This window comes from Gobio gobio (assembly GCF_949357685.1).
Source record: "Gobio gobio genome assembly, chromosome: 20".
Lineage (NCBI taxonomy): Eukaryota > Metazoa > Chordata > Actinopteri > Cypriniformes > Gobionidae > Gobio > Gobio gobio.
The window spans coordinates 44,764,569-44,779,537 of record NC_137113.1 but is presented as its reverse complement, the minus strand read 5'-3'; the positions used below and the strand labels follow the sequence as shown (position 1 = coordinate 44,779,537).

At 37.4% G+C, this 14,969-nt stretch overlaps 1 protein-coding gene across 1 annotated transcript in view; it reads right to left on the bottom strand.

Annotated features, from left to right (window-relative positions):
- LOC307144128 (inactive all-trans-retinol 13,14-reductase) overlaps positions 1-14,687 on the bottom strand; it is a gene marked incomplete at both ends in the record, with an annotated part of 31,953 nt that extends 17,266 nt beyond the window's left edge. Inside the window, 4 exons of the mRNA XM_079846167.1 lie at positions 5,094-5,289; positions 7,427-7,668; positions 8,234-8,416; positions 14,531-14,687. Of these exons, the coding sequence (XP_079702293.1) occupies positions 5,094-5,289; positions 7,427-7,668; positions 8,234-8,416; positions 14,531-14,687 (778 nt within the window). The remainder of the gene's footprint in view (positions 1-5,093; positions 5,290-7,426; positions 7,669-8,233; positions 8,417-14,530) is intronic.
- Positions 14,688-14,969: the final 282 nt, after the last annotated feature.

Below are 14,969 nucleotides of genomic sequence, written 5' to 3'. Positions count from 1 at the left end.
TCTGTGGAGGCTGTTGGTTGAAAAAAGAGGTAGTTAAGATACAATTTAATTTACAAAACCTTTACATTTATTCATTTTCCACATACATTTATCTAAAGTGACTAAAAAATTAGGAACATCAAATGCAACTGATCACAAAGCTACACTGTAAAAAATTGAAAATTTTCTAGTGACTGATCACATCAACATTTTTTAGTTTGCATAAATTCACAGAAATTCATTTTGGCCAACTGAAAAATTTAGATGTGATCGGTCACTAGAAATTTTTCAATTTGAGATCTGAATTTTTTTTTACTGTGTAACAATATACATAATATACAAGGCCATTTTGTTGTGCCTTTTGTAGTGCCTTTTATGGTTGTGGAGCAGTTAATTGCATAATATCTCTAGGAATAACTGGCATAATACTGGCAAAACTTTAAGCTGATTATCTGAATCATCAATGACATTACATTTGCATATATACATTAAAATCTGACCTTGTTTATCACGCACAGTCCTGCAGGATCATCATTTAAAAGGTACGGCAATACAAGGATTCCTGCAATGACCATGAGGCCTACAAATTTGAAGAATATAACGGTTTAATAAACTATATATAACAAAGTTTTTTAAAACGAAAAATAAATTCATACACGTTTGGAACAACTTGAGGGTGAGTAAATGATGGCAGAATTATTATTTTTTGGTGGACTGTTCCTTTAATAGTAGTGTTGGTATAAGGGAAAGTTTACACACAAATGAAACTTCTGACATCATTTAATCATTCTCTTATTATCATTCACTTTCACTGTAGCTTTTACCCATATGTGAATGGTGGTTTTGGAAAGGACCTAAGCACAAACTTAGGGCAGTGATACAATTCTAAAAAAGAATAATACAAAAGTAATCTTACATATCCAACGCCTGTTTGGTCTCTCAAGTTTGGATACATCTTAATGAGTGCAGTACACACTTCTTTATACTGCTGCTGTGTAGGATACCTTAGGAATGATACATTTGCTGTTATAAAGTAAATGCAGTGTCATTGTGGACATTCAATAGCAGATGTAACTAATAGTTACACAGATGTCTATTCAAAATGTTATGTTTTCTATTAGTGTGTTTGTGTGTGTGTGTGTGTGTGTGTGTGTGTGTGTGTGTGTGTGTGTGTGTGTGTGTGTGTGTGTGTGTGTGTGTGTGTGTGTGTGTGTGTGTGTGTGTGTGTGTGTGTGTGTGTGTGTGTGTGTGTGTGTGTGTGTGTGTGTGTGTGTGTGTGTGTGTGTGTGTGTGTGTGTGTGCGCGTGCGCGTGCGTGCGTGCGTGTGTGTGTGTGTGTGTGACTTACCAAGTTATGGTGCATATATAGACAAACAGCACCTGCACAATCTGTGACCTCCATTTAGAACGGGATGTTGGCTGGTGCAATTCAGCCATGTTGTTTTCCATTTTTTGCTTTAGCAAAACAGGGAAATCTGGTAATTTGAAAATTGTTGGCCAAGTTTGTCCTGCATTTGTCTCATGATCTATATTAGATGATGGCCCATTTCAACAGTCATTGTTTAACTATTTACACACCTTCAAAAGATGGGGCAAGTGCAGAGAGGTCATTTCTTGTCAGCCAGCAACAGACATTAGAAACTGTCCACAGCCTCACATTAGAGATGTCCCTATAAAAGTCAATTCATGAATCAATTCTTATGCTCATCAATATATATATATTTATTCCTGTGATCAAAGCTGATTTTTTAGCATCACCACTGAAGGATCATGGCACATGATCCGTCAGAAATCATTCTAATATGATGATTAGAATAAATTAATAAAACAATATAGTCACAAATGGGTAATCATCTGGGTCCAAGCACCAGTGTGAATGATTAGTTCATTCATTCAATTATTTCAATTGAAATGTTTCTTTAAGTACATGAATCGATTGATTTATAAATAATTTTCTGAATTTGTTTCATGAATAAGGCCTGACTGACAAACATCATTTCATTTATACTATATATATATATATATACTCACATTTGCTGCTGCTCAGTGAACCTTATTTTTCAGAGAAATAATAACAAATGTTCTGAGGAAAGAAAAAAATAAAAGGAAAGGGTTAGGGTAAAAAATATACAGATTGTACTGTAAACAATATCATTATGTCTCATGATTAATAAAAGTTAAGATTTGATAAAACCGGTTACAGCAACAAAACAAACAAACAAAATTTTTTTTTTTTAAATCACTTACTGTTGAATTAAAAAAAGAAGGAAATGGATAAACAAATAAAATAAAACAAATCAAATTTATTCTTAATGGACAGCAATATATTTTATCGTGTCTGGCAAATTAACATTTTATGATCTATCAGCATTTCACAGATTTTTGTATACACCAATTATATAAAAATATACTGTCAGTACACCAAAGTTATACAAATGAACTAAATCTATGCATTTCTTTCCATTCAAAAGGGATGGAAACTGATAGAAAGGGATTAGGCTCAAAAGTTTCCTTGTCCTGTGGCTCCATCTAGTGGACAACAATATAACAGGCTGTGTTTTTACGTATCTGCTAAAATATAGCTAAATTGATGAATAAATAATAAAAATTAAAACAATGAACCCCTAATTAATTAAAATTAAAATGTATTTCATGATTGACTGTTTAAATAATTTTCTGCTTGTGTTTCATGAATAAGGCCTGACTGACAAACACCATTTTATTTGGTATAAGTCCAGAAATATACGTACATTTGTTGCTGCTCAATGAACCCTGTTTTTCAGAGAAATACTAAATATACTGGATGTTCTGATGAGAGAAAAAGATAAAAGGAAAGGGTTAGAGTTAGGGTAAAAACATAGCAGTTTGTAGGCTATACTACAAAAAAAACGAAGAAAAAACGATTAAAAATGTGTATTAAATAACATCATGGTAACATAAAATTAATCATGGTTTTGATACACTAACCATTTTACCATGGTAACGTTATTTGTAGTAAAACTGGGGTTATACAAATGCTAATCAATCTAACGTTACACTTTTACTAAAACCTAAAAAAACTAAAAATAAAATACTTTCAACCTAAAAATACTTTTTTAAATAGCCATACTATTTTAGCATGTAAGTGTGGCCGTGTGTGTTACACATTGTATCTAATTTGTATAATTATTTTGGCGACTTTACTCACCTTGAATGGGAAAGTCATATGAAGCGGTTATTTTAAGGAAATGTCCGTTTGTTTGTTTTTTTCAAATCGCCGCTACTTGCGTTGCGCGCGAGCAGGACGCCAGAGAGCCCTTCGCCGTCTTCTTCTTCTTCGGGTTGTTATTATTATTATTATGAAGAATGTAGCCTAAAATATTTCATTTCATGGTAAACAATATTCACTTATAATGATGCACAGTTTATTTCAATAGGCCTATGAAACATTAAATATATTCAAATTGTGTATACTGTGTGGTAAAATGCCTAAGAACAGCATTTTCAGACTTTTTTTTTGTCCACATATTTAAAATAGCTTTAAACACATACTAAACAATGTTTTATTAAAAATGCAGAATGTTTTCTGTGATGGATAGGTTTATGGGTAGGGGTAGGCCTAGGCTATATCCCTATAGGGGGATAGAATATACAAGTTAGTATAAAAAACTGTGTGTGTGTGTGTGTGTGTGTGTGTGTGTGTAACTCACAGTAAATTTGAAATCCGGAAATCAACACCAATAGAGTTAATTTCAACATAAGTCTTCTCTCTCTCTCTCTCTCTCTCTCTCTCTCTCTCTCTCTCTCTCTCTCTCTCTCTCTCTCTCTCTCTCTCTCTCTCTCTCTCTCTCGCACACACACACACACACACACACACACACTGTGTGCGTGTGTGAGTTTGATTTATTAATAATTGTTAACAACAACAACAACATTATAATAATAATAATGAACAGGCTGTACATCGTAATATGGCCTCACAGAACTTCTGGGTTTCACCAGATGCTGGCTTTTACAAAAGAGATCTTCTAGGAACCACTGAACTGTTTACAGATCTTACAAGAACCCTTTTATAGAATTTGAGTTCCTCTAAGTTCCCCCAAAGCACTTCAAGGTCTCATGGTAATGAAAAGGTGACTACAGGACCTCAGAACTGAATACAGAGTTCTTAAGGGATCCCATAAGTTCCTGCAAGAACCGTAAAGACTGTCAGTGGTTCCACCAGTAACCCTACTATTGGAGAAAGAGCTTTGAGGCACTTAAAATACATTTTGAAGTTCCTTGAGTATCCGATAGGATATTTGAGGCACCTTTAATTTTTACAGTGTAGAGTCAGAATTAGGTGTAAACAGAATGAGAACATGGATCCATCATGCCTTGTTACCACTGTGCAGGCTGGTGGTGGTGTAATGGTGTGGGGGATGTTTTCTTGGCACACTTTAGGCCCCTTAGTGCCAATTGGGCATCGTTTAAATGCCACGGCCTACCTGAGCATTGTTTCTGACCATGTCCATCCCTTTATGACCACCATGTCCCCATCCTCTGATGGCTACTTCCAGCAGGATAATGCACCATGTCACAAAGCTTGAATCATTTCAAATTGGTTTCTTGAACATGACAATGAGTTCACTGGACTAAAATGGCCCCCACAGTCACCAGATCTCAACCCAATAGAGCATCTTTGGGATGTGGTGGAACGGGAGCTTCGTGCCCTGGATGTGCATCCCACAAATCTCCATCAACTGCAAGATGCTCTCCTATCAATATGGGCCAACATTTCTAAAGAATGCTTTCAGCACCTTGTTGAATCAATGCCACGTAGAATTAAGGCAGTTCTGAAGGCGAAAAGGGGTCAAACACAGTATTAGTATGTGTTCCTAATAATCCTTTAGGTGAGTGTGTATATATATATAGTCTTAAAAATCATGTTGTCGTGTTTTTTTGTAGTGTGAGAAGTTTGTTTTATCATAGTGTGATTCTTGGTGAATTTGTATTGAATCCACAATACATTGAATACATCATACCCAGACTTTAAACCTAATACAAGGGCTATAGCACTATTACTGCTTACAAAACAGTTAATTACAAATTGTTGTGTTTAGTGCACAACAATAATTTATGTACAGAATTCCTCACCATAGAAGAAATATGAGAAGACCAAGTGCAAGTCCTTGTTGCTTGACAGTTTGTTGTTCAGCTCTGTGGCACTGGATTCAGAGAGACGGAAGATGGACGAGAAGAAGTCAGCAATGCCACTTTTGAGCAGAAAGAGAGCCAACCACTGAGGAATCAGCTTTAGGATGGCTAAATAAGCAACCTGCCGGGCTGTGACCTGTGGACAATACAGAGGAGAAGACACAAATAATAAATATATGAGTTTAAAGGTTAATATTTGGAAGCAGAAAAGCCATGAGGTGAGTCATTTTCTTTTACGACATTTAACTTTTTAAAATGTATTTTATTTTATGACAGGGAGATGTGGAATGTGGACAAATGTGGAAGTACTGATCACTCTAGACAATGTTCAGATAAGAACAAAGAAACAAATGACCAACTTAGTATTACATGCAAACCTCATAATCAGGAATATTAATTAGGTGACATAATTATTGCCCAACTGCCAAGTAAGCACATAGGATTTACACTTCATCCGGTTCACTCACTGCCAATGCAAACACAAGCTCACTCGACACGACTTTTGGCCGGATTTTGCTGTCACAGACAGATTTGTTTTCTGAGAGCCCCGACTTGTACCATGTGTCTGATGAAGATTCATAAAGCCGTTGATAGAGTTCACATAATTCAGAGTCCGAGAAAGCTCAGAGAACAACGTCACGTGTTGTCATCTTCTAATTATGGTAATTACGACATGGTGTGAATGCAGCATAAATCTCTATCTAATCTAATTTCTCGCATGAATTTAAAGGGATAGTTCACCCAAAAATGTAATCATTTAATCACCCTCAAGTTGTTGAAAAAGCCTGTAAAAATGTCTTTGTTCTGCTGTACACAAAGGAAGATATTTGGAAGAATGTTTGTAACCAAGCAGATCTCGTCACCCATTAGTAGGAAAAAAATACTATGTTAGACAATGGGGGGTGAGACACTATGTTGCCAAAAGTATTGGGACACTCCTCCAAATCATTGAATTCAAGTGTTCCAATCACTTCCATGGCCACAGGTGTATAAAGCAAGCACTAGGCATGCAGACACTTCTACACACATTTGTGAGAGAATGGCTCGCTCTCAGGAGCTCAGAGAACTCAAGTGTGGTGCCGTGATCGGTGGACACCTGTGCAATAAGTCCATTCGGGAAATTTCCTCACTACTAAATATTCCACGCTCAACTGTTAGTGGTTTTCTAACAAAGTGGAAGCAATTGGGAACAGCAGCCACTCAGCCACAAAGTGGTAGGCCACGTAAATCACAGAGCGGGGTCAGCGCATGCTGAGGGTCACAGTTCGCAGAAGACGGCAACTTTCTGCAGAGTCAAGAGCTACAGACCTCCAAACTTCTGTGGCCTTCAGATGAGCTCAAGAACAGTGTGTAGAGCTTCATGGAATGGGTTTCCATGGCCGAGCAGCTCATCCAAGCCTTACATCACCAAGTGCAATGCAAAGCCTGGGATGCAGTGGGGTAAAGCGCGCCGCCACTGGACTCTAGAGCGGTGGAGACGTGTTCTCTGGAGTTAACAATTACGCTTCTCTGTCTGGCAATCCGATGGACGAGTCTGGGTTTGGCGGTTGCCAGGAGAACAGGACTTGCCTGACTGCATTGTGCCAAGTGTAAAGTTTGGTGGAGGGGGGATTATGGTGTGGGGGTTGTTTTTCAGAACTCTTAATGCTTCAGCATTACAAAACATTTTGGACAATTTCAAGCTCCCAACTTTGTCGGAACAGTTTGGGGATGTCCCCTTCCTGTTCCACTATGATTGCGCTCCAGTGCACAAAGCGTCGGTCCATAAAGACATGGATGAGCGAGTTTGGTGTGGAGGAACTTGACTGGCCTGCACAGAGTCCTGACCTCAACCCGATAGAACACCTTTGGGATGAATTAGAGCGGAGACTGAGAGCCAGGCCTTCTTGTCCAACATCAGTGCCTGACCTCACAAATGCGCTTCTAGAAGAATGGTCAAAATTTCCCATAAACACACTCCTAAACCTTGTGGAAAGCCCAGAAGAGTTGAAGCTGTTGTAACTGCAATGGGTGGGCCAACTCCATATTAAACCCTACGGATTAAGAATGGGATGTCATTAGACGTCCCAAAACTTTTGCCAATATAGTGTATCTTCCTTTGTGTACAGCAGAACAAAGACATTTATATAGATTTAGATGACAGAATTTCCATATTTGGGTGAACTATCCCTTTAAGAGAGAAATAGTTTTTTTTTCTTCGCTGTTAATCGTGTAGTCTTACTGTCCTGTAGTGTGAGCTTGCCTTTAGAAACATGAGATGATGGACGCTCTACCTTCATGATCTTAAAGAACTCCTCCACAGCTTTGACATCATCGGGAAACTGCTTCTTCAGGTTCTGCTCCATCTCAGTCTTGCCACTCAAGATGGCGTAGTCTCTCCGTTCCTCTCGGTCTTCAATCACAATACTGTCGAAATGCTGCTTTAGCTCCACAAACTCCATCTGACCCTCAGTGATTTGGTCAAAAGCGGTCTTAAGCAGACCGTTTTCATGCAGCTGTCCGAAGTAGTGAAGTCCTTGTACATGAAAAAAAAACAAAAAAAACCTTCAGCAGATTTGTTTTTGAACGATCTCATGACATTATTCACAGACATCCTCAAGATTGACCCAACAGTCTGATAATTAATAAATTGACCATGAAATCTAAATGGGCAAATATTATATTTTTTATGGAATTTTTCAGTATTAATTATGATTTGTCTGTGCACATCATAATTGTTTATTTTATTTATGTGCCTCGTAATCTTAAATCAAAATAACTGCTCTTTCTGAAGAAGTGTTTTCAATATTTTTGAAAATAGGCTTCTTTTCTAACTCCCCTAGAGTTCAACAGTTCGGTGACGTGTTAAAGGAAGAGACCGCAGGAGGTTGGCGCTTGGTCGTAACACGTAAAAAAAAAAAAAAGTACATTTAATCTATATATAATCTGTCCTTTTTATGTATTTTCTTTTACTTCTCTAACAATGTTGTGATTGAGGTCGGAGCTGTTGTTGGTTCAGAACCTAAAAACTTTATTAAAGTTTTTTTTTTTCTATTCCAATGGAAAAATAACTGTGCTGCATTTTAAGGGATGGTACACACCCACGTCAAACTCAAAGCCCTTCTCAGTGAAAGTGTGACAGCATCCTCCAGCCACGTCGTGCTGCTCCAGCACCAGCACTTTCTTCCCCGCTTTGGCCATTGTGGCTGCGGCCGTCATTCCTCCGATCCCACTGCCGATTATAATTGCATCAAGATCCTTTGGAATCTTCACCTTGGTGAATCCTAAAAATACATACAGTAAGTAAATATCATGCAAAGGGAGATATTTACTTTTACAGAAAACGCTTTTTAAGGACTACAGCAAACGGCTGGTAGGGACTACAACGAGCTTCTTCATAGGTTAGTGACATCACAAACCCTAAAATGTACATTTTATGTACAACAAAGGCCATGTTGAGAAGAGGAAGAGTTGTAGTAGTTGAGCACATTTGGGAGTCGCTCAAGCTGTCATCCGTCTTTCACATTTATTGCAATACAGTACGAACACAAATGCAATAGAAGCATAAAAGCAAGATGACACCATGAGCTATAAACGTAATTAAACTAAACTATACCTGTTCTCTCTTCATGCAGCAGATTTTCTCTGGCTCATCTTACAACAGTTCCCACACCAGCGCTAATCATCAATGACTTGAAGATAGTTCTCATAAATTCATCAACTATCCATTCAGAAACGTCCTGTCTCGTTCTACATGTTGTCTCTTCTTCTTGAGTCTCTCCATCATTGTCCGGCTCCGGTTTGAACATAAAAGTCTGAACAGTTTCTGTCATTTTCAGTGTGTGTCTGCGTGAGGTAATCAGAGCTGCTAACACGAGCTCTTGAAGCTCTGCCAGCAGCTCATTTGCATTTAAAGGGACACAAAAAAACGGTTTTGCTCACCCTCAAAAAGTGACAATTTTAAAATGCTATAAAAATGACCTGTGGGGTAGTTTGAACCATAGACTGTAAAAAAATAAGGACGTGGTGTCCGTGACGTCAACCATAGGATTCTGATGAGCAGTTTTGAAGCGTAAAGTAGGGTCGAGCTGGCCGTTGCCATCTTGGCAGCGCATCAATCCCAGATAACAGAAAATGGGCAAAAAGGCGGGACGTGGGCGGAGCTGAAGTGACGCGATGACTAACAGACAGCATATAAATGGCTATCCACCTGTCACTCAAATTGACCACGCCCTTAATTATGCAGAACTTTAATGCTTTATATAATGTAAACGAATGAGTTATAAAAAAATTCACCCCCCTCACAGTCGTCATGAAGGGCAAAATTAGCCGTATAGATCAAAACCACAATTTGTACCAGACTGTAAACATGTTTTAATCTGCTGTAAAGTTGGGCATTTTAACATGGAGCTCTATGAGATTCTGCTCCTTCTGGAACCTGTCTCTAGCGGCCAGTCGATGAATTGCAGTATATGTCACTTCTGTATTGGCTTCAAGAGAAACTGCGGGAGTTTGCCACTTGGTTTGAACATAAACACTCTGGGGACATCAGAGACTTATTTTACATCTTGTAATAAGGGGCATAATAGGACCCCTTTAACACCTGGCGGTAAACATGACCAGCAAGTGCAATGCAAATGACCACATGTGAAACTCCTTTGCAAAATTACCACCAGGTGGGGCCATTGCTCTGGAAGGCATGAACTGTTACATTTTCATTTCTAAATGAAGCTAAAATAATGAAACAAATGACTGATAATTATAATAAACAACAATTATAATATAGCATTATAACATTTAATTTTGGTAAAGATTCCTGAATACTGTGAAATATTGCAGTGCTTGAAATGCGCTTACTACTTGCTGTACAAGCCAGTACATTATTTAATTGGCCACAAATGAAACTTACATTTCATAATTCACTGATCCATTTCAATAAGTCACACATACGCATACTTTGATACCCGTACTACAGTAGAGCCCTGCACATGACATGTACTGTATACGTATAGGCTACTGTACTAAAAAAAAAACTTCAAAGCAACAGTGTTCATATGCAATCTAATGTAACCCTTTACTGCACCAAGAGCATGAAACACAGTGACTGATATAGGAAATGAATAGTCCAATGCTGATCTGGGTTAACTCCCAGCATGCAGTGCTGTCAGTGGGTGAAGAGGCCTGATAAGGAGTTCACACGCCCACAGAATATCACAGAATACAGTATTATCTTTGTAAGCCCTAAACACTTTAAATAAGAGTTTGTTTGAGAACTACAAATATTATCACAATTGGCTAATCTAATTAAGATATGGGAAAGCCATTGACATACATGTCAGTTGTTTTATGATAGTATTATCAATATGTTGCATAATTGGATTACCTTAAACATTCTGTGTCATTATCTGATAATACTTCTTTTTAAGTTAAAACAAGATATCAAATACGGTAGGCTATGTAATATGTATAGAGAGACTTTTCATTTATCATAATTTACTAACTCATGCCATTTCAAACACTTCTGTGGTACAAATAAAAACACACAATAAATCAATCAAAATGAGTGCATACATTCTATAGATCACATTTATGGTGCTTCTTTTGCTCATTTTAGCGCTTGACAGCCCCAGTCCTCATTCAGTCCCTTGTTAAAAAGAAGTGCACTTAATTGTATTGAATGTGTTGTTCTTCAAAACTGTACTTGCAGATATTCATTATTATGTTTCTTCACACACTTAAGCACATTTTTGAAAGGTGCACTTTGTAATAATATCAAATGAAAAGTTTTACTTTAAGGTACAATTAAAATCATTGTTTTTTATAAACCTTTTCATGCTTTATTCTAAAAGTACCTACACTTATTTTGGTGTGTTGTCTAACATAGACTATTAAAGCACACTTGTAGTGTGTTATGTGATATATATGTACTGAACTGCATATTCATAATTGCAAATGTGTTGTTGCAAATATAGCATAAACACAAGACAAATTTAAGTTCACCCTAAATGCTTGACTACATTATCATACACTTTAACCATATGATGAGTTGGGACAAACTTTGATGTTGGCCTGATATGTTTTAACATGTGGCTAGCATAAATTAGCAGGGCTCTCAAGTTTTGAATTGAGTTCAGAGTGAGATTTTGGCAACGGCAACAGTGGTTTGGGTGGGGACAAGGTTCTGATCTGAAAAAAAGACACTAATGACACTAATTTGTATAAATAAATAATAATATTTTTATTTTATTTAATTCAACATTTCTGTGTGTGTGTGTGTGTGTGTGTGTGTGTGTGTGTGTGTGTGTGTGTGTGTGTGTGTGTGTGTGTGTGTGTGTGTGTGTGTGTGTGTGTGTGTGTGTGTGTGTGTGTGTGTGTGTGTGTGTGTGTGTGTGTGTGTGTGTGCATAGTGTTAATTCTTGCATTTCTGGGTTAGGGTTAGGGAAGATGTCAGGGAAGAGGCAAATTAATAATCCATAATAAATTGGAATGTTTTTTTTTTCCTTCAGAATTTACTGTTGTAAATATAATTTATTCTGAAGCAATAGTCTCACCTCTCTCTGTGTTCAATCAGCTTTGAGATATTTAAATCTGCATATCTTTGATATTTTTACCTTTTATGAAGGACATTTTCCTGTAATCTTATTAAAACTACACTGTGTTACTTTTTTAGTTTATTCTTAGCTAAAAACACTTAGTTCTTTAAAAAAAAATATATGCTCCTTAATGTATATTTACTTCTTTCAAGTAATAAAGTATTCTCGTAAATTTATAATATGCCATTGAAAATACATACGGGTAAGGGGTTCGAATGCGGGTCGCCATGTTGCCCCTCCATCTTGAAAGTACATTAGCCAAAGAGGGACATACCCGTGAATTCAAGCTTCGCCTTTCGCGTTTTAACACTTGATGGCACTGTGTCGAATGTGGACGAGGTCGAACTAGAAGCCATGTTAATCTTGGACTAAATCAGCCACCGTAGGAGTTAAAATGAAATCAGAATTGAGAGGAAGAGAAACTAATATTCACTGGATGGTCATATACCTTTTCACCGCTAGATGGGGGAAAATATCACACAGTGTAGCTTTAAATATAGGCTATGCTTCAGCTTTCATTTTATATTCTTAAATTTGATCTATAAATTAAATTAGAATAAGACACTGTAGGGCTGTTGCCAATCAAATTAAATCATTTACACTGAAACATTTTATGAGATTGTTTTAAATATTTTTGTATATACAATTAAGAAATGTTGGAAAGAAAACATTAAACTAAACAAACAATAGGTGGCAGAATGTAAACGTTGTTGTTGTTGCTGGAATATCTAAATCTTACCCGGATACAGCAATGCTATTTACTGATTGGCTGTTCGGTAGCTGTATTTTTTATTTGATTGGCTGGTGTGTGGCAGGGCCTTCTGAACTCTAGTTGGAACTCACTTGATTCCTCTAATAGCAGCGCAACTTGGTGGGCATTATCCTGGAAATTTCTCTGCGTGAGAAATACAAGGTGTGGCGTGTGAGTGTGTGAACGAGTTGAAATGCGTGTGTCTCACGCCCAATGCGTGAGACTTGAGAGCCCTGAATTAGCATGCTTCTAGGATGATTTAGCATGTTGCTACCATGTTATTAGCCTGTTTTAACACATTGCTAGCATGAATGAATGTTGCTAGGATGTTTTAACATGCTGCTAGCATATTTTAACATGTTGTTGGCATTAACTTGCATGTTTCTAGCATGAATTAACATTTTTGAACACATTGTTAACTTGAATTAGCATGTTGCTATAACGTTTTAACACTGTTATCCTTGAATTAACATGTCGCTAGCATGATTTAACGTGTTGTTAGCATATTTTAGCAATTTGTTGGCATTCATTTGCATGTCGCTAGCATGTATTAGCATGTTTTAGCACATTGTTAACATGGATTAGCATGTTGCTAGGATGTTGTAGTACACTGTTACCATGAATTAACATACATGTCTCTAGCATGTTTTAGCATTTTGATAGCAATTAAAGTGCTAAATCATGCTAGCAAAATATGTTAAAACATGCTAGCAAAATGCTAATTCATGCTAATCAATGTCCTGAGCTAAGTGATACGTTGTGGATGAAGCTCAATACTCTATTCGAGTTATTGTATATGAGTTTTGACCCCCTCAATGAAAGCGTATGGGACATTTCGTAGTTTTGATTGTTTAATGAAAATCATAAGTCAGATCAGTTAGAAAAATTGTAACCCGGTGTTCGTAGTTTTAAAGCTCTAGGTAGGAGGAGATATTGTCCAAATTTGGCTCAGACGTTTAAAGCTGCTGTCCGTAACTTTTTTTGTGTTCAAGATTTACAAAACTTACATAATGAGACTGTACAACATGAATCCATTTTGCAAACCGTGTTTTTGTCTTACCCTGAATCATTATGGTACACTTATAATAAGTGTTTATATTGGGACTATTTCAGGCCGGAACCGCTGCGGAGGAGCACAGTCCCTGCATGACTCGCCATAGACATAAACAGAGAGAACTAGCTCCGGCTGCAACGTTCTTCCGCGAGACGCACGCTGTTCTGTTTATTAAAGGTCCCATGGCATGAAAAGTTCATTTTTATGAGGTTTTTCAACATTAATGTGAGTTCCCATAGCCTGTATATGGTCCCCAAGTGGCTAGAAATGTTGATCGGTGTAAACCGAGTTCTGGCTGTCTTTCTCTGCCTTTGAGAAAATGAGAGCTCAGACGAGCTGATCTGGAATTTTCCTGTTATGACGTCATACCAGGAAAGGTTACCTCCCCTTCCTCTGCAACATAATCTAACACTCATTTCAAATGCAAAGATGTCAGCCAATCACAACAGTAGCCGTTTTCACTGAAGTCTCACAGCAGACACGCCCCTTGAAACAGGGCATTCAGCCAGAGGGGTAATAACAGTATAGAAAAAATGCCTTTTATTTCTAAATTATGACATTTTTTAATGTAAAAATCATACTAACAATATAAGTACACCTCAGGAAACATTATAAAATAATAGAAAAATGCCATGCCATGGGACCTTTAACCGCTAGAGCGCAAAAAGTTACGGATTGCAGCTTTAAATAGTAGATCAGTAAAGATGTATATGTCATAATTAAGTGGGTCAAAAAAACGGATTGCATTTAATATAACTATTAATACTTTGTTTGGTCTCCCTGGTTTCAGCCGTTATGTGTCAGTGGGTTTTAACATGTTTTAAGAGTTGGAAGCTCATTGAATGTATTCAGCAGAAAAGTGGGCATATGTTGCATTTGAAGATTAACTCAAATGAGCTTATGAATTCACTTTTATAATGCTGCAGATTAGCTTAAAACCTTCTCAGGTCATTCTTAGGGCAAAGGGGCATTCAGAGTCTAAAATGTCTGGTTTATTCACCTTGTTTCAGCACTTTGTCTCTCTTTTTCTGGTCCAGCTCCAAAGGTCCCGGAGGCCTCACTGACTCCACTGAAAACGGACTTGGCTTCTTGAACAGGAACCAGCATGTCCCACCGGCCCAAATCAGGACACACACCAAAACAATCAGCAGCCACATCCTGAAGACTAAAAATCTATGTGTCTACTTTTTTCTTTTAAAAGCGACTATTGCACATAGGAAGGCTAGGAGAGTTTTAAGCTGAAGATGGAAAGAAAATGAGAATATAGTCTTCCTCAAATCTTCTTTTATATGCCTGCAAAGAGCAAAGGTCTCAGCAATTGAGTTTGCAGTGACGCAAGATTTAAGCATCACACATAATCGACCAAGATAAGAGTGGTAATATTAAATAACAATCTTCAGTCTAAATACAGACCCAAAGCAATCCTCTTTACATAAACA